Source organism: Pteropus vampyrus, unplaced genomic scaffold, assembly GCF_000151845.1.
Source record: "Pteropus vampyrus isolate Shadow unplaced genomic scaffold, Pvam_2.0 Scaffold465, whole genome shotgun sequence".
NCBI lineage: Eukaryota > Metazoa > Chordata > Mammalia > Chiroptera > Pteropodidae > Pteropus > Pteropus vampyrus.
This window is the reverse complement of record NW_011889246.1, coordinates 1,228,346-1,255,507: the sequence shown is the minus strand read 5'-3', so window position 1 is coordinate 1,255,507 and position 27,162 is coordinate 1,228,346. Positions and strand designations below refer to the sequence as shown.

Sequence of the window (27,162 nt, the reverse complement as noted above, 5' to 3'; positions counted from 1 at the left end):
ACACTGGTTTTGGGTCCAGTCAGTGGACAAAAGCAGATTCAATGTTTAAGATCAAACTAAGTTTCCTGTTGGAAAACCATGGAATCAATGAGGAATGTTTAGAGGAAAAGGAGTAGGATTTACATAAAAACCTGTTTCAAGTTTACAAGTAGAAATAAACAATTAAAAAAAAATTTTAGAGCTTAACAAAGACCACAGGTGTTTCTTAACACCTGATATTACTTGCCATGATCTAGGAAATTCTAGTACAGAAAGAACCAGGGCCAGCTAAGGGAGAGAGCCTAGTAAGAAATACACTTGTATGCAATAGTACTCTTTTTCCTCAAATTTTGTTTATGATAATTTTTTTCCTTATGGCAATTAGACCTTAGAAATTAGGCTTTGTTATTTCAGTAAACTGTTACAGTTTTATTTTTAAAAGTCGCCATTGAGTAATAAGATAAACCTTCATTTGTGACTCAGATGATTATACCCGTGTGTGGGAGGCCAAGAAGTCATAGATGGCCACCAACACTAACTTATCACCTCTCTAGTTCTCAGGAGGACATAAACAGCCTTGCTCAGGTTAGTCCTGCACACCCAGACCCGAAAAGGTAGAAGTGATACACTAACTCTGAGCTTAGCGGCCAAACTGCCTAGACTCGTATCTGAGCTCTGTTGCTCACTGGCTGGAGACCTTGGACAGAGTGCCTCACCTCTCTGTCTTCCATTTCATCATCTGTGAAATGGGTTATTCATAGTACCGAATTCATAAGGTTGCTGTGAAGATTAAATGAGTTAACTAATGTTATATGCACAACTGTTGTTATTACTATTAGTATTACTTGACACAAAGCAATGAAGACTACTTTTTTTAGAAAAAGGAAGAATGTGTTTATTTCTCCTCTATTTATTCAAAATATATCTTGACCATCAGAGGCATTATATAGATAGAATTTTGGTTAGGCAGCACCAGGCACTACACAGCATTTGATGGTGAAATATCCATGCTTTTTATTTCTGCTGTCTAGAAATGTATAATGCACAGTCAGAATAGAGTAGCTCCATGTGAGATAAAAGGTCCAGATAAAAGGCAATTCTTTTTGGTGCGGGCAAGGTCAGCTCTTCATTTGGCAGCATGCTTCTTATATATCTCCAAGAACTCCGTCACATCATCAGGGGATCCCAAGATGACTGGCGCCCTCTGGTGGATGTCAGTGGGAATGATGTCCAGTATAGCTTCCTTCCCAGTGGTAGCCAATCCTCCAGCCTTCTCCATGATGTAGGCCATTGGGTTACACTCGTATAGTAGTCTCAACTGGAAAACAAGAGCCAAGAACAGTGTCCTCACACCAGAAAATATTACATAGAAAAGGGATTTATTCTGTAGCAAAATAGTGCAGAGACGGTGGAAGTTTCCAAGGTAACTGATACTCTCCCTTTACTTCCATAAAGTTGTAAAAGCTCCACACACACCTTTAGGTTGCATATAAGGCCAAATGGTTAATTTAGCCATTTGGTTAAATTAAGCCATTCATCAAGCCAGAGGCAGGAATGGATTGCTTGATGCAAATGTGAGACAGACCACCTGGACTCAAGACTGAATGACATTTTGGCAGAACTCATGGTTCCCTTCTCTTTACAGCACGGAAACTGAACCTAATGAGTGATTCTGTATGTGTTTTGGATGGAGCTTTGCCTATTCTAAAAGCATTTTTAAAAATCCATGGTTGTGTCTGGCTGCAGACATCTGGAAAGCAGACTGGCTCCTCCAAACAGTATAATATTGTTTGCAACTCTATACACATTCCTTTTATAATTCTCCCAAGGCTTGAGGGTTGGGATTTAATATATTATACGCCTTGGCATTTAGTTTTAAATATTAACTTTTTTTATTATATGTATTTTCATGCAGTCTGCCTACTGAGCTTTTCGCAGGTGTTTCCTGACTCTATTTCCATACAGGTGTCATGGCCAGACCTGCAAAACTGAAAAAAAGAAGGAACCTCAGTATTTATGTAAAGGAACAGTTTGGAGCGGGGTGGACATTAGAGAAAAGTACTATAAAGTAGGCTAATTACATAGGCCGGAATGCCTGAGGTAGCTATGGCAAGAGTGGTGTTTTAAGTAAATAAGAATGCCCTCAGCAAAATGGACACCATATGCTGTAAACAGAGATCTAAACATATCTGAATATACAGATTTTTAACTATCTTAAGGGATTTATTGTTGCTATTTCTTCTCTCACAAATTAAAAAAAAAAAACAGGCAGTCTGTCTATTGAAAAAAAAAAGCAAAAGGACAATATTTGAGAAGGAAACACATCACCCCTCAGTGTAGCAGAAAAGTGGGGTGCCCTTTCCAGCATAAGCCAGCACAGCCAACTCTACAGCTTACACAAACACTGTGGGCATCAGGCTAGTGCAGTCAGCGGTAACAGCTCACCTGAAAGCTCTAGGTTTCCCCAGAGATTCTTTCCCTCCCTAGAAAGGTATTATTTTCCAAGCAGCAAATGTCAGCTCGTTAGTTATTTCTATTTTATGCCTTTTGAAAGCAATCAAAAAAAAATCTCTATTCGGAATACATATTTGATTTGCTGCCTTGGTAATGGGGCTGGACTGTTTCATTTCTCTTTATGAATGGAATTCATTTTGCCCAAGCCAACCCATATACTCACTGGAAGAACTGAGCACTTTTAGTCCTCTCCTGACCATAACACCATTACTTATCTTCAGCACTGGAAGAGCTCTCAAGAGACCATTTTTAGCTGATATCATTTGGCTGGCTTTAACCAGGACAACGTTTAATCTAGACAAGACTACGCCACAGACATCCTTAGCACCCTACTGCAGAGTCTAACAGCTATGATAACCTTTCTTTCTTCCTAAGTCAAATCCCTGGGCTGCAAATGAAATGCACTGCTTCTCAACCACTCTTCAGAGGGTCTGTTTACCTTTCCTTTGGGGCTCTTCTTGTTAGCTGGGTACAGAAAGATCCCTCCATAGACCAGGGTGCGATGGACATCAGCCACCATGGAGCCCACATACCTGGATCCATAGGGGGCTGAGTTATCCTGCAAGGTTAAGACCAGCAAGAATTAGAGTTGCAGAGAAGAGAGTTCTTTGTGCATTTTGATTAAACAATCATTTAGTGAGCACCTACAAGGTATATGTTTGGGAGGGTGCTAGGAAATATGATGAAAACCCTGTTCCCAGGGAGCAGAAAATGAAATAATGGAGACAGCCTCTCACACATCTTATAGAAGGTCAAATTACCCACAGAAGCCCCGAGGAAGGTGCAGTTGATTCTTGCTATGGGGTCAGAGCAGGCATCACAAAAATGGTACCACTTAGCAGGACCTTGTAAGTTAAGAAGGATTTTGCCAAGCTAAGAAGCTGAGTAAGGGTGAAGGGTGGAGTTTTCACCTTGCAGGACAGGGACGCGCATAAGTGAAGGCAGGCATGGCAACATAGAGAAGCAAATGCTGTCTACATGGGCCCTGAAGAGGAGCCTGGTGCAGCTAGAGTACACGGTTGTGGAGGGGAATCTAAAGTAAGGTAGAAGAAGAGATGATAAAACTGGAAAGAGAGCCTGGGGCCAGCTCCGAGGGCCCTGAATGTCATGCTAACAATGTTTGGGCTTCTTCCCCAGGACACAGCAGCCTTCAATGGTGTTTGACAAGAATATGACAAAATTGGATAATCCCACATAGAATCAGCTCTGCAGACAGCCCTTCCCTCTCTTGTATTCAGTAATTTTTAACCTCTTTAGAGAGATACCAAGGCAGACCCTCTCAGTTTTGAGGCGACTGATAGAAGTCCATCAGATAGATGCTGCAGGCATGTGCCTAGGTGAGAGGGCCATGTTTGGTGTCATCTGGGATCAGGGACCCCAGAAGTGAGAGATGTTTTATTGCCATGAAGTTGTTATCCTGATTTTATTCCTCCAAGAGAAAGTGGCAAAGGCTGAAATGAACCTTCTGATTTTGACGTCCCAGGGCAGGGGTTCCCATCCCCAGCACCTAGATGGGGACTTAATCTTGGGGTCATTGCACAGTGGAATCTAAGCTGCTTTCATTCCTGCCACCTTTCCCTTTTGGGGCAAATCATGAACCAACACATTTCTGCATAGTTCAGGCAGGGGCCCTCCCCACCGAGCCCTCACTTACTGGGGGGAATTTCTTCCTCTGGATGTACTCAGTGACAGCAGGGTCAAAGTCCTTGGCATAGCCCTCATTGAGGCTGTAGATGCTCCCTTTCTTTTTGATTTTCACATCCTTGTCCACCAAAATGAACTCTCCAATGGCCTGTGAAACAGAAAGGATAGTGGAGAGGCGATGAGCCATCTCCTCTGGGCCTGTTTGAGAGTGCAGTGGGCTAGGGCTGGACTGGGGGCCCTGCAGTCATGGCCATGCTTCAGTACAAGGACCTCGGTTTGTTGTTTTATGTTTTTTTCTTATTGAGGTATAATTGGCATATAACTATACTAGTTTCAGGTGCACAGCATAAAGATTCAATATTTTTATACATTGTGAAATGATCACCAGCACAGGGAGCTTCTCCTGGCCTTGGGATACTGGTGCTTCCAGCCCACCTCTCCAAGAACTGTGAACAGAGCTAGGGTTAAGGAAGAGTCAGTGGTGAGAATAGTCAAAAGGAACCAGGGGAGATGACAAGAGGCTGCTGCAGACATTGTCATTGTCAGGGGACAGAGGACACTTTTGACTTTGCTTTCAAATCGTTTCAGTAAAAGAAGAAAGAAAGCATTTAGATAGAGAGGACAGAAATATATAAAACAGCAGCAAACTCTGAGGGAGAATAAGAATTGTGTATCCAAAGCAACATAAGATGTGTACACTTTTGCAAAAAAAATAAATAAATAATAAGTTGGTACAGACAGGAGGTGGGGTATCAGGAGAAATGGACAGCTGAGTTACACCAGTGTGCTCGGGGCTGCTCTCAGCTTCCCATTTCCACCTGACGGCATTGCCCTTTGGTGTATAGAACCCTGAGTTTTGATTCACATAATATATAACTTCAGATGCCTTTGCTCACTGAGCAAAGTGTTTTTCAGAAGTGGTCCTTCCACAAAGTCCGAGTGCTAAGCTGATGCCTTTATGGCTTAGCTTCTTTAGAAGAGATTGGAATTTGGAGGAAAAGTGTCACATGACTCCTATTGCTCTGGACTGAAGATTGCTTAGGACTCCTGTGTGTCACTGATAAGAGGGTGATTGAGGTTCTGCCCATGTGGGAAGGGGGCTCGTCCCGTGGAGGCAAGAGTTAAGAAGGGAGGCCCCATTAACACATCTCTCCCTGGCCATTTATTCCCATAGCAAGATTGGTTCCTGCCAATATGGAGCATGTTGCAATTAGGGAAGGAGGAAGGAAAGGAAGGATGAGGGAAGGGAGAGAAAAGAGACTAGAATTAACAGTGGTCATTAAAAGGTATCATCGTGAGTGATTCTTCTTTTTTTCTTTTTCTTTTTGTTTTGTTTTGGTATTTCCAAACATTTTGACCACAAAATGTAAAAATATTCTTTTACAGTTAAACAAACAAACAAACAAATAAATAAATTTTTACAAAAAAAAAAAAATCCAGGAAATGAAGCCATAGCATAATAGGTGCTGCAGACTTCATGAAGCCATGCTTTGCAGACACCGCACCCAGGTACCTGACCAGAGCATCCAAGAAGTGGAGCAGGGAAATTGTCTGTACATGAAGACAAGAGACTGAAAGGCTTTTTGAAAGTTAAGGTCTGCTAGAAATGCAAATATGGCCATTGGGGTCTTTTTAGCAGAAACTCTCAGGCTGTCCTTGCAGCAAACCAAAATGAAAAGAAAATGCTAAACTGGTCCAAGGCTCACCCCTGCAGGCATCAGCCCACAGAGGGTTGGTCAAGTCTGGGGTGCGACAGCAGCCAGCAGGGGAATATTGCAGCAAGCCTTCACTGTTCTTCCAAACACTGAGAGGGCATTGGGTATGAGGAGGGCAAAAGACTATCAAATACACAGAAACTTACTCCTGGAGACCCCAGTCTGCAATCTGGAAACAAGAAGAGATTTAATTTTTTTCTACACATCCATCAAGGCAAAGGTAACAGAAGTCACCAGAATAATGTCTGGGGAAGCAGAAAGTATCTGGCGATATCATAAATCAGCACTGATAGTAATTTCGGGAGCTACGCTAGGCCCCCCATGAACTGTGCTCTAGTTCTGCCAGTATTTTCCCTGAGGTCCTTCATTTGGAGGCTTAAACTAGTGCTGTTCCCCACCTTCGTTTACTTATTAAGTGCCAGTACTTCCAAGGAGGCAAAGTCCAGTTGTGCAAGAGCGCAGAGGACAAAGGCAGTCTACATTTCAATTTATATGACCTGCCATGTACGAATCCCACAGCCTCACCACAAGCAAGCTGTCTCTCACAGGATTCCAGTCAGCTGTTTGTCCTTGTGTTCAGTTTGTCAGCAAAAAGCACCGAGAAAGATAACTTGTTTCATTAATCATCTGAGGACATTTCTAAAACCAAAGGGTATTTATAAACCCAATTCTTTTCCCCTTGGGACACTGGACCATACACATAATGAACATGCCAACCTACTGAAGATCCTGTGAAGTCTATATTCAACGGTGGGCCTAGCCGCACCAAATATTTAAAGAGATTACGATCTTTCATTTATCTGCTCTACTGAAACTGTCCTCTAACTGAATAACTCCAATTAATAGACATGTAGGAGAAATTATCTATAAATTAAAACTGTTAATGAGTATTTTTCATAACACCTTAGGCTCCTCTCCATAAGGTAGCTTTTTTCTATAAGGTGGACTAAAAATTTATGTTCGTTTCCTTCTTTATTTTCACATCCTTGAGTTCATCAAAGCCTCATTGAAACTGCAAGGGTTAACTGAAGGTTTGTGAACATGTGCACATCAAATAAATTTGGTAGCTATTTTTGAAGAAATAGTATAGTCTACTGCTGCAGTTGGGACACTCATTCACCTCAGGAAAATAAGCTAGTAATAGATATAGTGGGTGGTAAACAGACCATCTACAGGCCCCATCTGGTCCATAAATGCGTTTTAGTTGGCTAGCATGGTGTTTTATAAATCCAGAAACATTACATTAAAAAAAAAAAAAAAGCCAGTGTTTCTTAAACATCGGAAGCCTTTGCAAGACTGGGCCCCTATTTCCAAATAGTAACAACTGCTGGACCTCTCCTGTTCATCACAATTCCCACTATGGCCCCTGGCCTGCCTTTCCCAGCACACTTTTCTCACTTATATGGTTTGCCTGGCCTCAATGGGCATTTGAGTCAGTTGAGTAATATCTGTTCTAAAAATCTCACCTTGGAACAAACGCATCCATCCTCTTATGCTCTGAACAGATATTATTTCTCACCTCAATAATATTTTCATGATATACACATTGTCCTCCATTTTCCTCATCCTCTTCCCCACTTCATCATCTCTTTCCCTCCATGGGTCTAATCGCCCACCTCTATATACCCCTGCCTATACATACACACACATAGCAGATGCTCACTCACAGCCATCAGACAGGCACCTAACCTCCCACAGGACCTCTCACCGGATCCAGCATGAAGCAGTTGACACCATTTGCCATGCCCAAGACCAACATGGTAGCACTGCCATAGAGTGCATAGCCGGCAGCCACCAGGTTCCGGCCTGGTTGCAGCGCATCCTTCTCAGAAGGCTCATCAGTAGAGTTCTAGGACAAAGGAGAAAATAAAACATATTTTCATTTTGTTTTGTGGTTCTTTTTTCCAGTTCGGCCATTAGCAAGATACATTATCAAGGTGCTTTTTCCTGATGAAATAGGGCATCTTCCCAGAGGGGCCTTCCTCCACAAATCAGTAATATCCTGATTATATTACCACAGCAGCCTTCCCACATACCCTAAATTTCCTGCATCTGGGTCTTTCTTTCCAATCAGGGCCCTTCTCCAATTTTACTAATTTGATATTCTCTCATTTCTCCATTATCACTTTCGAAAAAGAACATGCCTTCTCGCCAGCTCCCACTAATTTAATCTTATTATGGGCATCAATGTCTTTCACCTGCCTACTCCATCTTTATTTAAACAAATTAAGACTGGGCTGCAGGGCTGTGAGTCTGGTGAGGAAATCAATTTTATAAGCTCTTGTCAGTTGCAGCACATCCCCCAGCGAGCAGTGTGGTCTACATCACTCACACATCAAAGAAATTCTCAGAAATACAGGAACTCAGAATATCTCTCCAGGGTCATTACAGGGTAGGGTAGGTGCTTCCCATTTTTTTGACCATAAGCCACAGTAAGAAATATATTTTTCTTAACAAACCAGTATCAACACACACTCACATTCATACACAACTGCAGAAATTTAATGAAACAATACTTAAACTTAGAACATTACATGCACTCTAATCTCTTTTTGATTAAAAGCATAGCCTACTGGGTCATGTGACCCACAGTTTGCCTAATATTAAGAAAATGGCACCTAATCAATGATTGTTAACTGATAAATATCTTCTTTATTAACACTTGATTGGCTTCTTAGGTCCTCAAAACAGCCCCCAAAGAAATTTTTCAGCTTGAAAATTCTTTACTTGAATTTAAACAGAAATGAAAATGGGAAATTTCTGCCAATTTCATTTATTCCTTCCCCAACCAGATATTGCAACAGCTGAGAGTAAGTTAGGAAATCTATATCATGATGCTAGAGAAGGTCATTCCAGCCAAAACTTTCAAAGTAATTTTTTCCTATAACTTTTTTTTTTTTTTACTTCTGCCATTGCAGGGTGCTTTCTTGGATTTCTCCATAGTTGTATGGCTTATTCATCTAGATCCTAGTCAATTTTTCTTTGCTGCTGCTCCTTGTTTCCATCACAACTTTGATTTGGTCGCCTGAGGGAAGAACAGAGCCTCTATCATCTACGCCATTTTTTTCTCCTCTCCCTATAACTTTTGAAAGTGTGGTCTCGTGATTCTACAACAGAATCACTACAGATACTTATTAAAATGCATATCCTGGGGCTGTAGACTAGATCCACAGGTCAGACTTTCTAAGGTGGGTCCTGAGAATCTGCATTTTACCATTTATCATAGGTGACTCTTGCCTTGAAGTTTAAGAATTACTCATGTAAAAGGAAGAGTCACTAAAACCATTTCTCTCCATTTTTCCCCTCCATTTCCCTCTCATCTCCACTCCTCATGTTTAATAAATGGTTTTCATCTAGGTATGTGGTTGGTTGGTTGGTTGGTTGGTTGGTGGGTTAGGTTGAGTTATTTGATTTAGTTTGGTCTATATTTACAGAATAGTACAATATAGCTAAACACAGCCTAAACACAGTATTGAAAATTTGAGTTGTTTGCCCAAATTACAAATTTTGCCAGTGTACAACCCTGAAAAAGGAATCAGCTTCCTTCAACACCAGTGACATACTGGAGGGCTCAGGCCTCTAACTATCTTCTATCACAATCACTTAACCCTGTCAGCCAGTGCAGTGCTAAATCAGTAAAAGGTAATACGTAAACAAATATGTTGAATGGAAACTACTAGAAGTTTGGAGTAATCAATTTTCCACTAAAAAAATTCCCCCAGATATTCACCTTGCCCAGAACATCCATGCCTGACTGTGGAAAAGGTGCAAGAGTAAACTTCCTTTCCCTGAAATACTGTCGCCAAGTCATCTTATCCTTTGACTTCTTTGCACAGAATAAGAAAATGGCAACACTGTCTATGAACCACATACTCAAAAGAAACAGAAAATAATGCCATCGAATCATGGATGCATAGGAATTCTTTTCTAGCCTTACCCCCTTTCCAATACAATACGTCTCTCCTCCAAATCCCCAGCAATGAATGCCTTTGCTTTAAGAGACCCATTACATTTCCATGTGGATGTTCATGGGACAATGTGCATAAAGCACTTGGCAAAACTAGAAAGCCTCTGGACCTTAACCTTCTCTAAGTATCCCAGGCCACCACCTGCTGTAGATATAGGTTTGTTTTATTCCATATCACCCCATAAGGAGTATAGGGGAAGACATCGTGGATTCTGGAGACTTGAGGTGGTAGAGAAGAAAGTGAGGCAGAAATGGTGGGGCTGTCATGTCACCAGATGGACTTCCCTCAGAAGAGCAGCCAAACCCTCCTTAGAAGGTGTCACAGGGCATTTGGCAGAGTCACCAGAAACTCAGCCAATATCGTTTACCTACTATTGCACCAGGAAACCTAGCAGAGGAAAAATATATAAGATGATGTTTCTTCCCTCAAGTTTATAATTTGCAGTAAACATCAGTTGTTTTTGCCTGGCCAGCATCTGTCACCCTTCTGCTAATAACTGCACCTAAATCTTCCTTAAGATACTGCCTCCCTTGTTCTCAGGGGTGGGCACATGACCCCCACCTGGCCAATCATGTCATTACATGCCTCAAACCATAGTGATTGGTTGAGGAATGGGCATGTGACCTAAGCCAAGCCAATCAGAGCTAATGAGATAGTATTCTTGTTGGAACTGTTGGAAAAGAAGCTCAAATTTTCTGCTTGAGTTGCTGAGAGCATTGGATGAGATCCTGGACCTGCTTGTAGCCATTTTGGTGGCAGAGAGGAGAGAAGCTATAAAGATGGGCAGGAAGTGTGTCCTAATTATGTGGTCTGAGTCCCTGAATGCAGCTGCACCTGGAGCAGATCTAACCACTGGGCTTTCTAGTTATATGAACCAATGATTTTTTTTCTTTCTCCCTCTCTCCCTCTCTCGCACCCTCTTTCCTTCATTTCTTAAGCTGGTTTGAGTTGTGATAACTGTCCATTGGATCTTAATATATAAAACAACACTAGTGTTAATAGCTAACCACTTATTGAGCACTTTTCATATGCCAGGCACTATTTTAGTGATTATATTTAATTTTCAGCATCTCTCCTTTATGGATAAGGAAACAAGAGGCATAGAGAGGTTACCTTGCCCAAAGTCATATAGGGCTAGTAAGTGTCAATGTCAGGAAGCTACTATTAATAGCCATTATTCTATATGGCTATTATTAATAAGTCTCCCTGTGCTCAGTTAAGAGAAGTGAATTGGATTCTAAAGCTGCTAGGACACTTTTAAAACTCTGTTTTTACTTGTGGGGACTGGATATTTAAAAAAAAAAAAAAGAGGGGAGGGGAGGACAGGAAAGCCATTTCAAACATACGAAAGATTTTAACTCAATATTTGGACAAATGTTCTAACTATGATGGTTGCCCAACATCTCAGGGAAATTCCGCCCCTTCTGGATGTCCCCAGCCAGAAGCTGAGTGACCCCTCCTACGGTGCTGCAGCAGGAACTGCATAAAACACTGGACCACATGCCCTCGGAGGTCCCCTTTGGAGCCTCTTTCCAAGCATTGAGTAAGCAAGGACTGATATTATTGCTGGTTCCAGTTACAGATGTTGTGCGCCTGACCTAGTGCCCCAGGAAGCTGAATTTTAGCCCAGAACCATCTCTGCAGAAATCAGGAAAGGTCACTTTTGAAGCATTAGGCACATCAATGTTTATACCTTATAAGCCCTCAAATGGTTTTAAACAATCAATAAGGCTTTTGAAAACCAAATGACTTACAAGTGGTGTCACACTCATTTTTTTTTTCAGTCTTTTAAGAGAATCTCTTCAGGTTTATTGAGAAGAGTGCGGAGACTTACTGTTATGTTGTAGCATCCATAATTTAAGCTGTTGTTGCAAGCCGGTTTGATTTTTTTATTAAGTAGCCAGTGATTCTCAATTATCTAGGATTTTTTTTTTCCTTCAAAGAGTCTTTTTTTGAGGGGTTGAGGTGGAGAATGGGACTGGCAAACATTCACACTGCTTTAGTTTTGGTCGTATCATTAACCAGCAGTCTTCCTTCACATGAAGACATTTGCTACAAACCTCTTTGATATACTATAGATTTGATATTTTGCAGATTGTTGCCTACCTCCATGTCTACAACAAGAATGGTATGTTTCATGGCATTACTTGGAAAATAGATAAATTCTTGCCTTTGCCTTTGTGGTATGAACATTAGAACCTTCTATTACTCAAATTGATTTTGATGTGGATCTCCCTCTCGGCCAAGACAAAAGCAAAATACACTCCAATGATGAAAGAGAAGTGTCCCATAGTGGTCCTGCTTTACATATGTTTGGAAGGAGCCTATGTGCAATACTAGACAAGTCACTTTGAATAGTACAGTAAAAATGGGGGTCTCACTACTTAAATTATGGCCTCTGTATCCTGGGAGAGTTGGGAGGAACCTCGGCAGTCAGCTGAACCAGTTGCCTTGTCCAAGATGTAGAAACTGGCTCAGCCTCAATGGCATCTGTGAGGTTTTATTTCTAAATTAAACAAGAAAGGCTGAAGCCAAGATGACGTGTTTTAGATTTCATACAGTTTTATGATGGGCCTGCAGGTATTCTTTTTTATTTTGTCTACCTACTCAAGTGCTCTTCCACCAACACAACCTGAACACGCATGCACACACATACACACTTAAAGAAAATAAGAAAGGCTCTGGAGGTAGAGTTACCTGCCCAGGTCACACAGGTGGAAAACCCAGGACAGGGGTCCAGGTTACCACACTGCAGCAGTATGCAGCAAACTCTTTCCATAAATAGACAGATAGCAAATATTCTAAGCTTTACCATCATACAGTCTCTATCACAACCACTTAACCTTGCCAGCGCATCATGAAATCAGCCAAAGGCAACATGTAAAAGAATGAGTTGACCATATGCCATTAAAACTTTATTTTGTGGACAGTGAAAATTAAATTTCATATGAATGTCATAGGCCATGAAATATTATTCTTTAGATTTTTTTTAGCCATTTAAAAATGCAGAAGGATTGTTTTGCTCACAGGCCATATAAGTCAGGCAACAGGCTGGATTTGGCCCTAGGGAGGAACATAGTTTATAGACCTCTGATTTAGAGGATTTAAAGGACAATTTTGGCATATATAATCTATTGTTGTTATACTCTCACAATTCTCAATTCATATAGTATCGTCACTATAACTACCCTCTATTGTCTCTTTTATTTTTAATTTCATTTTCTATTACAAAAAAGAGCAAGATAAAAGAGTAAAATATCTTTCCCTTCCACCCACATTTTATATTTTCTTTTAACAACTTAATGAATCTTCACTATGTAGCTAATGCTGAAAAAGTTAGAACTCAAGACATAAACCTATGTCAAACCTCACAGAGTTTCATGATATACATTCTGACTGCTTCACCAATAGTGAAACAGGACTGGATGCTCAATCTCAACTTTCTTTTTGTTCCCAAACCAGAGACTTGATACATTACATTTTACCTTTTTGTAGATGCCAAAAATGGTTCCAATGGACACCAGGCAGTCAATGTTGGAAGATCCGTCAAGAGGATCAAAGCAGACCACATATTTCCCCTGAATAACAAAAAAGGAAATATAACTTTACTTTAAAAATAAACACATTATAATATAATAGAGAGTATACACTAAGGGGAATAAAAAAAAAAATCTAGGGGAAAGTTCAAGAAATGTGAGTTCAAGAAATAACTTCCATGACATACAGAGTACATATATATTCTGTATTTGGTGTGTGTGTGTGTGTGTGCGTGTGTGTGTGGTAAAAATTGTGTTCTTATTACTTAAATTATGGCCTCTGTATCCTAGGAGAGTTGGGAGGAACTTTGGTATATGCGTGTGTCTGTGTGTATGTGTGTGTGTGTGTATGTATATATACATATACATACATATATATATGTATGTATATATATATACATAGATATATACATATATATACACATACATATATATATATGTATGTGTATATATATGTATATATACCAAAACATTATTAGGCAGAGAAAACACAACTTAAAATAGGAGATGTAGATGAAGATAATGAAATACAGATAAATAAGTCATAATTTCCTACATCACTGATATAAATGAATCATAATTTTGGCTTGAATTTTCTGGCAGCCAAAGGAAAAAGAGAAACAAGATTAGTAATTTATTTGTCATTATTCATAAGGAGAAAAAAAAACGTAACTCCTTAGGTGAAAGGAAGACAACATTAAGATCTATAAGAAATTTCTCATGCAGCTCTCATGCAGGTCTTAAAGATGACACTTGAGGTTGCAGTACATAGAGTTCTCAACAATATCCCAACTGGAATTCCCAAAGGAAATAAACCTCTGTTGTAATGGGACTATCAAAGATTTATTTTTTATTTTTTATTATTATTATTATTATTATTATTATTATTATTATTATTATTATTATTATTATTATTATTATTTATGCCTACAGCACCTGGTCTTCCTAGGTGGTCTCCCATCCAAGTACTAACCAGGCCCGACTCTGTTTAGCTTCTGAGATCAGACATCAGGCTTGTTCAGGGTGGCACAGCCGTAGACCATGGACCGTGGCTCCACCGGGGCACAAACCCATGACCTTCTCTGTGTAAAGCAGACATGCAAACCACTACACTATGGAACCACATCCATAAAATTCATTCTTTAAATGAGATTTTCAGTGGTTTGCTGGAGCTGGCTGCTATCAGCTATCAAGAGCTAATTGTGCACATCTCTTCTCAATTCTGCTTTCAGTGATGTCATGTTGGTAGCTTGAAATCAACTATGGGGGAGTATTTAACAGTTGATATTGGCAGTTGCTAGAAATCAGAGTTTGTTGTTTGTTTGTTTTCAAGAGAGAACAAGTTCACCAGCATACCACTGGGTTTTTTTTATCTCCAAATTAGCTGCTTTAAGATGAAGTTTTTTAATTTTTGCATCAAATTAAGAAAATTATCTGACTCCGACCACTTGCTCTTGACAAATCACCCTAACTGATGAAAGAGAAACTGTCATCTAGAAAATGGGAACATGCCTATTATGAAGGCACATTGTAGTGAGAGAAGTTGGGCTAACTGATAGATAATATTTGCAAACAAATTTAATACACATGCCTAAAACTGCCAAGTACCTTGAGAAGCCTAGCAGAAAACAACATGAACTTTGAGTTTGACATGTAGTAATATTTTAGGAATGATGTAAAACAAACTAATCGGATGTAGCTCCCCAAACTCTTTAAAAGGTTTAAATTGGGTATCAGGTAGCCTCTTTAAATTCATCTTCTGATTGCTGTTTTCTAGTTCTATTCCTTCATATTCCCAATTCTTCTCAAACAGGAATAGATAGTAAGCTCATATAAATGCACTTCTCATTTCAAAAGTTTTTATTATCATATGATCGTTGTTCTATAAAAGCTAGAACATTCCCTTTTATAACAATAACTTATTATTGAGCCCCTACAATGGCCCAAGTATTGTGCTAGATGTTGGGATACAGTGAAGAATATAATTCGTTCTCTGCCTCAACAAGCAATCAGAGTAATAGGACTCCAAATGGATTCCAATGCATAAATCAGTGATCGGAAGTGTAACTAGTTTAGATTGGCAGGAAAGTTGGCTGTGAAGGGTGGGAATTTGGTGGATGGAGATGAAGCAAAAAGAGGTAGTTAAAAGAAGCCAGACTTTGAAGAGCCCTGAACATGACAGTAAGAAGTTACTATAAGGAGACAGTAAGAAGTTAGTGGTAAAGATGAGTATGAGTATATATGAGTCTTTCCCATGTATTCATACATGGGAGAGATGATAATGGCATGAACTATGGGGGCAGGTTGGACAGGGGAGAACAGTTTGCAAAATGGCAGTGAGGATGAATCTGTGAAATGACTCATGGTTCATAAGGGATCTAGAGTAATTCCTAGGAATCCAGTTTGGCTGAACAATCGGAGTCATTTATGAAGCAAGAAAGAAAAATGGTTACATTACAACCCTGAATGTTGGAAGTGCAGACCCACCCTTTTCTCAGGTTCTATGATTATGGCGTGTGTATCTTCTTCCGACACAAGAACGCAGGTTGCAAAAGATGATCGTAACACGTTAATGACCAGGTCATTGGAGAGGATATCCAGCTTCTTCACTTGATCGCCTGTCACATTGGTAGAGCCAGCAATTCCATAGCTAGAGGGGAGAAAAGTCATGAAAATATAATCTATAACCACCAGAATATGTATATGCACCTGTAAACCCACTGAAAGCAACACGTAGTGGGATTTAGAAGAAAGGAAAGAAGACACGTAGTTTGGAAGAACAAGAAGGATGGCTCCTGGAGGGAAGGAAATATTGTCATTCACCTGTTTGGTACCTGTCATGGTACCTGGCACACCTTTGTGGTTAAATCTGTGTTTCTCAACTTTTTTTTTTCACTATGACCTCTAAGAAGGCTTTTTAGATTTTTCCCCCTAATTATATTCCCCATGAAATTTTAATACTACAGGTATAGTGTATATCTGTTTACGTACTGTGTGGATATCTAGGTTTTATACACAAAAAAAGATTAATTTTTTTCACCCCCTCCCCCTAAAGAATCAATTTTTGCCCCTGGAGACATGGGTTAATCCTTAACAAATCAGTTAAGAGACATAACAAGCAAGGAAACCTTCTGGGTAGGAGGGAGCCTGAGATGTGAGTGAAGTCAAAGGAGTCTGTGGTTTTATAGCTGAAAAGATCCTAAAAGAAAAGAAATACTGACTGGTTCCGCCTCATTTTGCAGAGGCAGAAGCTTACTCTGAGGCAGCAGTGGGCTTGTCCAACGGTGGCACCCCACCATCCCTAGCAGGAGTCCTAAGGGCTGGAGGGACTGGAAAGTCTGGAGTTTCTACTTTATTTTCAAGGAACCCGCAAGTCAGTAACGGTGGAATTCCCAAAATTTGAGTAGCTTATCCAAAATGCAGCCTCACTGGTCAAAACGAGGGAAGAGGAGAGTTACCATAGCCTAGGGTTGAGTAGGAACATTGAAAGGAGAGGAAAGGTTTTAGAGGAGCAGTGCACAGAACAAGAGAAGAGACTGGATGTGGGACTGAAAGAGTAGGAGTGTGGAAGTTCCCACAGAACATCTGGGAGTGGATGCGAAGGGGCACAACCGCAGCCTTGGTCAGATTGCTAGGAGCACTGGCCTGGGAACTGATTATCATGGCATCCACTGCTTCAACTCCTGAAAATGCATTTTCTCTGAAAGCAATTTGCTTGTCTCTGGCTGAACAAATCTGGGTCAACATCAGGAATTGTCTAAATCCTAGTGCCTGGTCTGGCCTGACTCTCAGGGAGGTAATTCCAGTGATCTCATGGAGCCCCTTGTCCAGTGTTTCCCAGAGATACAGGTTACAGCTGCAAATCTGATCAATCCCTTGGGCTTTTACTCACAAAATAAGAGTGACATGCTGAAAAGCGAAGAAGTGGGAGGAGGGCTAGAGGAATAAGACAGTTTTTTCAGTGGGGGCATGGGAATCATGCTATGTCTCTGGGCTTTTCGTTCTCATTCCTTTTTCTTATCTTAATTGTGGGACCAACATTGGTAGAAAAAAAAGGCAGCCAGATTCTTTATGGAACTGGAGGGGCTTGGCAGGGCCCACCAACTGAAATACATCTCCCTCACTGACCCCACCGGCATCAATCATCTCTCCTTCCTAGACAGATGTTTCCACAATTAAAGTCACTGATAATTCAGGAGGATGGGGACTGCTGATGGGAAGAACAAGGACTTCATGACAGACACCTGGCTCGGATCTCAGCTCTGTAAACCCCTCACCCTCTCTGAGCCTCCTTTTTGCTTGTGCCCACACAGGCAATGATACCTCATGGGACTGTTACAAGTATTGCAGGTGATAACGTATACAAAGAGCTTAGCACAGCCCTTGGTGCCTAATGTTAGTTTCCATGTTTGCTCTCTAAAAGGAGCTCTTGTTAGGCATCTGCACATACTGTGGGAAGAATAGGGGTCTCAGAGAGCCCTCAGGCTTCATCCACCATCCTGTTGACATGGTTGTTTACCCTTTCTTTCCATGAAGATGAGGACAGAGGATATGTTTTTCACCGTGTGTCCCAGCTTTCAGCATATAGTAGTTCCTCAATAAATACTTGCTGGATGAATGAATGACATTCACTGAGGAGAGGAGAAACCTGGGCCTGAAGGAATGAGAATAGGAGTGATCAACTTCTAAGGCTGCTCCACACTTTGGAGTGCCAGAGGACAGCTATGGGGACAGCTCCATGGAGGCCTAGGAGGCTAGGGCAGAGGGACAAGGCACTCAAGGAGGCAGGCATAGGAAAGGCCTGTTTCATACTTTGGCCCACTTTCCATGTGCTCAGGTATCTCCCTCAGTAAGATGGGTGAAGGGCGGTCAGCTCCTAGAGGCCCGTGTCAGTGTTCATTTATTCTGCAAACATTTATTGGGTACCAAATGTGTTCCAGAACTGTTCTGAATGCTGAGGTTATAATGTGGAACGAGACAGATGAGATCCTGGTCCTCATGGAGCTTATATTCTAGTGAGTGAGATAAACAAGAAACAAATAAGCACTTTTGGTTTAGTGAGATAATTCTGGATTGTGACTGGTGCTCTAATAATCCGGAAGATGGCAAGAGGAGAGAATTAGATAGTCAAGAAAGGTCTCACTGCAAAGGGGCCATTCAAGCTGAATGATACCTTGAATGCTTTTTATTTAAAAAAGAGAGGACATAAAATGCCTTAAAGGAGCCCAAATAAGTCCACCAGTAATGACTCCACAGAACAGCCCCTTGTCAGAAATGTATCCACAGAAAATAGAGAGTTTATTTTTCACACATTTCCAAATGGGAGGGGGTACTCTGTGCACATCTGCATAACTTTTCAAACCTTGGGGTCTGAATCTGATGCCTGGATCTAGGGAGCTCTAAAATGCGGGAAGAGGAAACCCAGAGGAGAGGCCCAGAAAGGCCAGCTCTGGTTAGTGGTGCTCCTGGGCCAGCCCCATTGGCCAAGGACATACTGATTTCCCTGTGACTGTGTCCCAAATGCAGAGCCACATCATTTGTTTACCAGAATTGAATGGGAGTGGGAGAGTCCCTGCTAGATTGGACTATATTTTCTGAACTTGCATAATCAGCAGTTAGCCAAACAGAAGTGACAAAAGCAAGTCCAATAGCCCCAGATCATGCCGTGAGCTACAAAAGATTACAATCAGTGCCAGAGTGGCTGACTTGTCCAGCCAGGACCAACGGCTGAGTTCCTCACGGCTGATCCAGGATTCTAAGGTGGCTCCCGCCCTTGAGTCACAGAGGGTGGCACCACCTTCTTCACCAGTAACCCATCACAGACAACTGGTCACTTCTCGGGCACAGCCACCCTACAGAGTTAGATGGTTACCATCCTCCATCCTTCCCTTTAACCTCTCCCCACCACTGAGGGTCCCTACTCTGTCATAACTAGAAATATCTTTCTCCAACTATCTTCTAATTGCTTGCGAAGCACAATAAAAAATTTTTTTAAGACAGCATGGAGATAGATCATTCTGGTCTCCTCCAACTCAAATTCAAGCACTTTAGAACTTTTCTAGGATATCTTATGGTGAGGCCCAGTGTTAGGAAAGTCTTAGAAAGCACAAGAAAGTGATTCTAAAGTAGAAACAGAGTTCAAGCGAATGAGTTCCCAGACTGCCATGTCAATAGTAAGGATATCTGAGTTTATATCATGTCACCGGGTAGTCTCTGCCTTGCATCTCAGCTCATGAAGTTAGGCGCAGCTCGTGTTTCTCACACAGCCCTGCACTTCTGCTTAGCCATGACGAGTTGGGCTAGGCAACTGCTCAGTCACACTCCTCCAAGGGGCCCTTAGAAGGCAGCAAGATATCCCCAAGGGAAGTCATTTCCACGGGTCGATGAAAAGTTAGAATCAAGCAAGGCTTCCTTGACTTTGACAAAGAAAAAAAGCCTTCAGAAATATCCTCAAAGAACTAATTAGCTGAAGAACACATGGAGTTTATTTGTTTTACAAGTTTTCAGAAACTCCCTTAGAAACAATAAACGTCTGCATTCTGATCAGTCATCATTCCTCAAAGGTCCCAATGGATGAATGAACAAGAGCCTTCACCATATATTCCAATGGCCACTCGGAGGAGCAGTGTAACCACCTACAGAACTGATAGCCAGCGTGGGCTTCAGCCTTTGGCCACACAGCCCTCACCTTTGATGGGCTGGTGAACCGGGGCTTGGAAAACGGGTCAACTGAGTTCTAGGCAGACTCCATGAGAGCACAGAGGGTTAGGAGGCCAGTCTGGTTTGAAAGGAGCTTCTGCACTTGCCAGTGTGGACAGGAGGAGAGGGCACCAACCACCCTTGATGGGACTTGAGCAATGCCTTTCACACATGACCTGGCTCATTCTTAGATCACTTCCCACTGTTCCACTCGCTGGGGTCAGTATTAGGCAGCCAATGAGCCTGCAGGAATGTGGGGAAACCATCATATAACCCTGTCAAAAAAGCCTTCTGGGGCCAACTGTGCTTTACAATCAATGGAGAAACAGAAACAAGTCGAAAGTTTGAAGAAATGGGTCTACCTGAGCAAGCTGTAAACCTCTAGGCTTAGCTCCTTTCCCCATCCACACAAAAAAAGGAGTTAATAGCAGTTGGGCACTGATAAAACAGGGACAGGTTTGATCAGTTTTGACTGAGCCAATGACTTGATTGGACAAAGCAGCTTTCCCTTAAAGCAAGTTATCACAGAGCAGAGGGAGACATCATGGGATTTTCTCCATAGGCTGGGGCTCTAGACCACTGGGGTCCAAATCCCAGCCCCACCTGCTACATGCTAAGCAACCCCAGGCAAGTCACTTAGCATCTCTGACCTTTGGTTCATTTGTAAAATGGGAATTCAGTATGGCTACATCATAGTATATAGAGAGGGGCAGTAAATGAGTTGATATGGGTAAAGGGCTAGAACAGAGCCTGGCAAGTGAGCAAGAGGGCCACCACTTATATAACCACGCTGGGAAGCAGGGTAGGTCCTGGCAAGAACACAGCACCAGAGATCTGGGTCCTAATCTGGCCTTTCTCTCTTACTGATTATGCATTAAGGTATCTCAGCTTCCTGATGGATTGTTTCTATTTCCAGGCTTTGTAAGGGTGAGGGCTGATCCAAGTGATGCACCTGGTTCACAGCAGCCTAACGGCAGCCATCATTGTTCTTAATGGAGTTCCCCCAGGCCTCCACTAAGTAAATGCTGGTAATGGGGTGGGGAGGGGAAACTATGACCTCTAAACCAGTTTTGCAGGCAACTTCTGGGAAGACAGCCAGTGCCAAACCGTGTCACAGGCAATTGGAAATAAAAGAAAGTGCTCAAAGTTTATATCCGACTAAAGACTTACTGGGGATATTATTTCATTTGAGATGCTTAAGATATTTCACTTCCATTTTATTCAAATTAGTTGGCTCTGCAGCCCAGGTAGATTGCTGGGGTGGAGGTGAATCATCCTGTCAGGGTTTCAGCTCCTAAGGCTGTTCTTTTTTAAACTCCTACAGACACAGAAGTTCTCTTTCTGGAGTTTGAGGAGCAAAAAATGATTTGAAAATTTGTCTGTAATATCTCTTACTTTTACTGTAAACCTCACTGAAAATCTGAAAAAGAACTACTTCATTTTAACTAGTATGATGGGGAACTCCTTAGAAGAATAAGCTGGTTTGGCCAGTATTTTTAAATCCTTAGAAATTTGGATTAAATATTAACATTGTTTTTAAATTGACATATGGTTTCTAGAATGGAATGAACCATTTCAGAGCCATAGAGTCTGTGATTTATGATTTCTGAAGCACAGCCCCAGACACAAGGACCAGAGCCAGGGCCACACTTATGGAAGAATTCTCAATAACTTCACTGATTTGCTGACTTCAGACCATTTCCTCCTGATATCAACTGGACAGCCATGACAGTGTGAAGCAGGCAGGACTTTAGACAGCACATGAAAGAATCAGGTGGGAAAGTTTGTTTTCAGAACACTCAACCAAAGAAAAAGGGAGGCAGATTATTATTTAATCTTTATCACTAAAGTTCAAGTTGACACTGACTTGGTATTAATTGATTCTGAGGTAAATGACCAACCGTTCGACCTGACATGAACGTCCAAAGGTCAGATCAGAAGTACGTTGAAGGAGAGGCACTAATCAGAGCAGCTTTCAAAGGTCACAAATCCCAACCTTCGCTTGAATTCATGCCAGCCAAAATGGGCAACTAGGATAGAGTGTGGCTGGCTGTGCTTCTGATATGGAGAGGAAGTTACAATTCAGTCTTTGAAAATATGGAGAAGATAATTCAAGAAATAGATAATTCATAAAATAAATCTGATAAAGTACCCAAAGTTTAATGTCATAAACTCTGCAAATAAATTTGAAAATAAACTCAAACATGTATTAACTGACCTGTAATTCCAAAATTAAAACTGAAATTATTTATTATTTCCTTCCATCAAAATTGGAGAACCCCATATATAAAAGCTTAACTGTTCTGAACACCACTGACCATGACAGAAGGAGGTTTCTTGTAACCAAAGTGAGGGTACAATATTGTTTTAATATATAATGCTCTAACCTGCAATACGTGCCTGTTCATATGCACGTGGACAACTACTAAGAAATGAAAAACAAAATTTTTAAAAAGTCAGTTTACAAAAAAAATCATAATCTTCAGCCTAGGAAAACAATGGTAATATTGGTACCCATTTAATGAACCCAGTTCATCCTCACACAACTCTTGAGGTTGAAAAAGACAGTTCGCTTCATCTTACAAGTGGAGAAACTGAGTCTCAGAGATGTTATATCTATCACCCAAGTCCTCACAGAAATTAAATGGCAAAGCCAGGAATTTGAGCCCAGCTCCATCTCTCTCCAAAATGTGTTCTTAAGCACAGCATGTTCCTGTTCTCTCCATCTGGTCCTGATTTCCTCCTCTTCCTCCCTGCCTCAGGGAAGAATGGACCAAAATCCAGTGACTAAATCATTAGACAGTACTTCATGCCCAGATTCCAGACTGGCAAGGCACATCCAGCTGCAGGCTGGCCCACATCTCCAACTGAATAACCTCTAACACCTCAAGTTCAGTGTTTCAAAATGTTGGAATCATCTTCTCACCCTTCCCCAGCCTCAAAAAAGCGGCACCTCCTTTGGAATTTTGTTTTTGTTTAGTTTTGTTTTTAATGGCAGGGATCTGTTCTCAATTGCTAGGATGTGCTCTTTGAGAAGCTGCCCTTCTCACCCAATTGACACTCAGACTTCTCCCAGGGCCTCTCTCTCCTCTTTGCTAATGCTCTGGCTCTGGTTGCCACTTTCCTCACCTCTCCCCTTTTCAATTGGTATTCCCCGTGTCTTAGCTTTCTCTCTTCCAACTCTACACTTCCAGTCATATCCTTTCCAGATTAATCTCTAATCATGGCACTGCCTTACTCAAAAACCTTTACTCTCTCCCCATTGTACATCCTCCAAAATATACAGTATTTGCCTTTGCCATTTGATGCTCCTATGTACCCACAATGCAACATCTAAACATTCCATCACATGTACACCATGCTTCAATCGAACTGAATGAGCAACTTTTCCAGAAATATTTTCCTACTTGGTACCTTTCCTCACACAACAGCCCAGCCTGAAATACTCTCTGGCCCTCAGGCTTTATGACCACCTGTTCCTTAAAGTCTTGATACTCCACAATCTTTTGCATCCATATCATATTTTGGGCACCTCTAGAAAAGCACCTTTCACAATCTCTCATGGTGTTTTATAACTAATTCTATACTTGTAGTATTTTTCCTACAGCATAAGCTTATTGTGGATGTTCAATAACATTTTGTTGAATGGAACCAATGAATTCTTCAAACAGTGATTTGGAAACAGTTATAAAGGGAAGTTGACTGAACATGCCTAAAGCAAAAGTTTAAGCCACTAGAAGGCCACTTTCTTCCAACGCTATGAAAACAGAGAAGATGGGGTACACTGAAATTTGAATTCATCGTACCCACCTGTAGGTTGCTGACTGGTCTCACGAAAGGACAGAAGGTTGGCCAATCGTCATCTCTCCTAAGAATGGGTAGAGGAGCCAGAAGCACAGAGATAAGGCTTCAAGAACAGGTTGGCTCTAAGGCAATGGCTTCTTGCAATACTAATCTTAATTCATATCGAAAATGTAATTAATTAATAGATGAGATTTAGAGTCAGGTCAGCTTAAATTGATTTCTAAAAAATAAAGGAAGAGATGTGTGGTTTGGTGAAAACAACCCAATATAGGCCACAGACCAGGTCATCTCATCTTCCCTGGCCTTGTGGTCCTCATATGTACAAATAGGGGTGGGATTGGGTAACTTCTGAGGCCTTAAGCTTAAAACTCTATTATTCTATGAAAATCTTATTGGGAGCAAGAAAAGTGGCTAAAGAGCAACTGTTGGTTGACAGAGAGAGAGAGAGAGAGAATGAGCACTCCAGCCATGCTCTGTGCTTAAACTACTGATATCTTCTTGATGAGACTTCCATGGCTGAGCTTCATAAACTGGTTCCTGTGAGGTTCTTGCAAATCGGCAATCATCCTGTCATTCTGGGTGCATGCCCTTCTAGTGCAAGTGCTCAGCACTAACAAGCTATTTACAGGCACACTGGCTTTTTCATCCAGGACATCAAAGCCAATAATGAATGTAATTTGGAACCCTGGCTTGAGATCTTGTCTTACTGCTGCCTCCCTGACTACATGTCATACTGAGACAGCCAAACTCTTATTTTCCCACAGGAATACTTAAGTGGTTGAGTGTCTCGGTTCCAGTGCTCCTACTCAACTTCCCACAAGACCAGGAATCAACACCTGTCCCACGAATACAATACTGTGTGAAATAGTCAAAGACCAGTGGAATGTGCTAACATAGGGGAAGAGGAAAATAGCTCCAGAGATGGCCATGTAGTAGAACACTAGGCAACAGTTAAAATGAAGAAGGTAGATTTATATTTCTTGACATTGAAAGATAGTTAAATATTACTAAATGATGAAAACAAACTGCAGAAGAATATGCTAAGTGTGATCCCATTTTGTTTTCTACTTACATATGGACACATGTAAATACATATCCATGTATAAACTCATGTAAGTATAAAGAAGTTGCTGAGAAAATAACCAGTAAATTATTAATGGAGGCCACCCCAGGGAATGGATAGACATGGATTTCACCTTTCTTTTTGTGTTATTTTGAGTGCCTTGAATTTTTGTCAATGAATGCAATGTATTAAGTAGTTTATAACAATAACAACAACAACATTTTTTAAACCTGATATTCACGACTACTTAGTCTAACATACACATATTACATAGCCAAAATTAGTACCCTTTGTCCAGGTCCCAGTATCACAATCACACTAAGGCCCCACTACCTGAAGTTTTTTAAAAAATGGAAAACATACAGCTTAAAGCAGATCTTGTATTTCCAAGTTTCTTTGCAGTTCTGAAAGGTATTGACACAGTTTTAAAATAATACAGGAAATGACAAGCATTTTTTTTTTTTTTTTAAAGCTCCCTGTTCTCAAAGACAGGGAAAGCTGTGAGGCCATCTCTAATTGTTGTAAATTAAATCCGAAGTAAGATTTTAACTGAGTGTGTTTCCTAAAGCAACAGCTCCTTAGAAATGTATTATTAAGAGGGGTCATAGGTGAAATAATGAGGGAGTCACCACCTTCCTAACAGACCTGTCTTAATCCCTCTGCAGCCAGGCCTATCCCTGATTGACATCTGAAAATAAATATAACCATACACTCCTTTCTTAAGTCAGCTCCATTGACCCATGCTATGGGATCAGAGCCAAAAAAGGAAGCCAGGTTGCAGGAGTTATAATCTTTCAGATCAGCTATGAGCATCATGCACAATTTTTATAGTGTCCTTGAGTGTAGGAAATGTTAGAAAGGAGTGGGGGCAATCTGAAAATCCAGGTACCCTTCAACTTAAATGAAGACCAGATAAATGTAAAATGCTTGTGCACACCAGAATAAACCAAAGGGTATTTGTGTTACTTACAAAAGCCTCATAAGAAGGTGCCCTTTGAACCCCCATGTCCTGTGATTCCTCTGCTATATACAGGGTGATCTGCAGACCAGCAGCACAGGCACCACCTACCACAGAAGAATTCCTTAGAATGCAGAGTCTCAGGCCCCACTCCAGACCTACTGCACCCTTTGCACACTGCATTACTGCTCCTGAGAGATCTGGGCTTGCAGGCTTCCTTCCAGCCTGCCTGGAGGTTCCCTGGCTCTTAACAGGACTTAATTTAGGCTCAAGGAGATAATTGGATTACAAACCCTACAGGGACCCCAATTCCATAGGAAGTGAAGGAGGCCAAAGAAGAGAAAGAAAAGAAGGCACCGTGCCAGCACTGTCCTGTATGAGGCTAGGATGTGCATGACCAGCGGGCCAGGGGCCCATCCTGCCAGCCAGTTTCACCAGGAGGAGACTGAAAGAGGTGCCAAGGCAAGCTGCTCAGCGCAGGAGAGAGGACTGCAGGATGAAGGCAGGTGTAGACAGGAAGACAGGACCCCTAGGCCGGCACTTCCAAGTTCAAAGGAGGGGGAACCAGGGCTTGAGTGCAGCTGGGCTAACCTGTGAAAGAGGGAGAGCGGGAGAGAAGGAGGGAGGGTAAGACAGACACAGTCACAGACAGGAACAGACAGAGAGAAAGAGACAGAGACTGACTCTCAACTGTCACACGGACAGGCTGACAGCAAGAGTGCCAGAGGACCAGACACCAGACCGCCAAGCACATCCCCAGCCAGACAAACAGGTCGCGGGCTGGCGACCTGAGGCCTGACTCACAGGTTCGCGATGCCCGCCTTGCGCACGGCGGTGGAGATGGCTTTGACCGCGGTGCAGAGCGAGTTGAGCAGCTGGGTCATCTCGCCGGTGCCGCGAGCCTTCCTGCCCTCCTCCATGACGAAGCGGGTCAGGGTAACGATATTCGTATCGAAGGCCGCCCGGTCCGTCATGCTGGAGCCGGAATGCTGCGTGCTGGGAGAGAGGTGTGGTGGACAGGGACGCGGCAGGACACGGTGGGTACGCGGCGGAAGGATGGACCGCAGCCGTCGAGTGTCTGCACCGCTTGGAGCGTTAACTGGTCCAAGACAAGTCCCCGCCAGTGTGTCCTATAGGGGCCAGGTCACCGTCCCCGCCCCGGGAACACCTCCGCGCCCGGCCCCGCCCCCTCCAACTGGCTCCGCGCCCGCTCCATTCTCCGTGACGTCCGCGTATTTGTCTCATCTCCTTTCCTCCACCATCTTCGCTGTCTCCACCCCCG

General features: G+C 41.9%; 1 protein-coding gene and 1 pseudogene across 1 annotated transcript; both read right to left on the bottom strand.

The window, feature by feature from the left end:
• Nucleotides 1–893: 893 nt before the first annotated feature.
• Nucleotides 894–27,001, bottom strand: FBP1 (fructose-bisphosphatase 1). Its single transcript, XM_011382216.2, has 7 exons — nt 26,685–27,001; nt 15,844–16,006; nt 13,306–13,398; nt 7,561–7,701; nt 4,148–4,285; nt 2,933–3,052; nt 894–1,297 (listed from the first exon to the last, which is right to left on the bottom strand). The coding sequence occupies exons 1-7, from the start codon at nt 26,852–26,854 to the stop codon at nt 1,106–1,108; spliced, it is 1,017 nt and encodes a 338-aa protein (XP_011380518.1). The 5' UTR covers nt 26,855–27,001; the 3' UTR covers nt 894–1,105.
• Nucleotides 14,281–14,396, bottom strand: LOC111732528 (annotated as a pseudogene).
• Nucleotides 27,002–27,162: the final 161 nt, after the last annotated feature.

What these genes read in the sequence shown, in the direction of transcription:
- FBP1 (XM_011382216.2), bottom strand. Translation starts at nt 26,854, where the DNA reads ATGACGGACCGGGCGGCCTTCGATACGAATATCGTTACCCTGACCCGC. An exon ending in AGAGGAAGAAATTCCCCCCA is followed by an intron (nt 3,053 to 4,147) that starts GTAAGTGAGGGC and finishes TTAACCTTGCAG; the next exon opens with GATAACTCAGCCCCCTATGG. An exon ending in AGAAGAGCCCCAAAGGAAAG is followed by an intron (nt 1,298 to 2,932) that starts GTAAACAGACCC and finishes CTTGTTTTCCAG; the next exon opens with TTGAGACTACTATACGAGTG.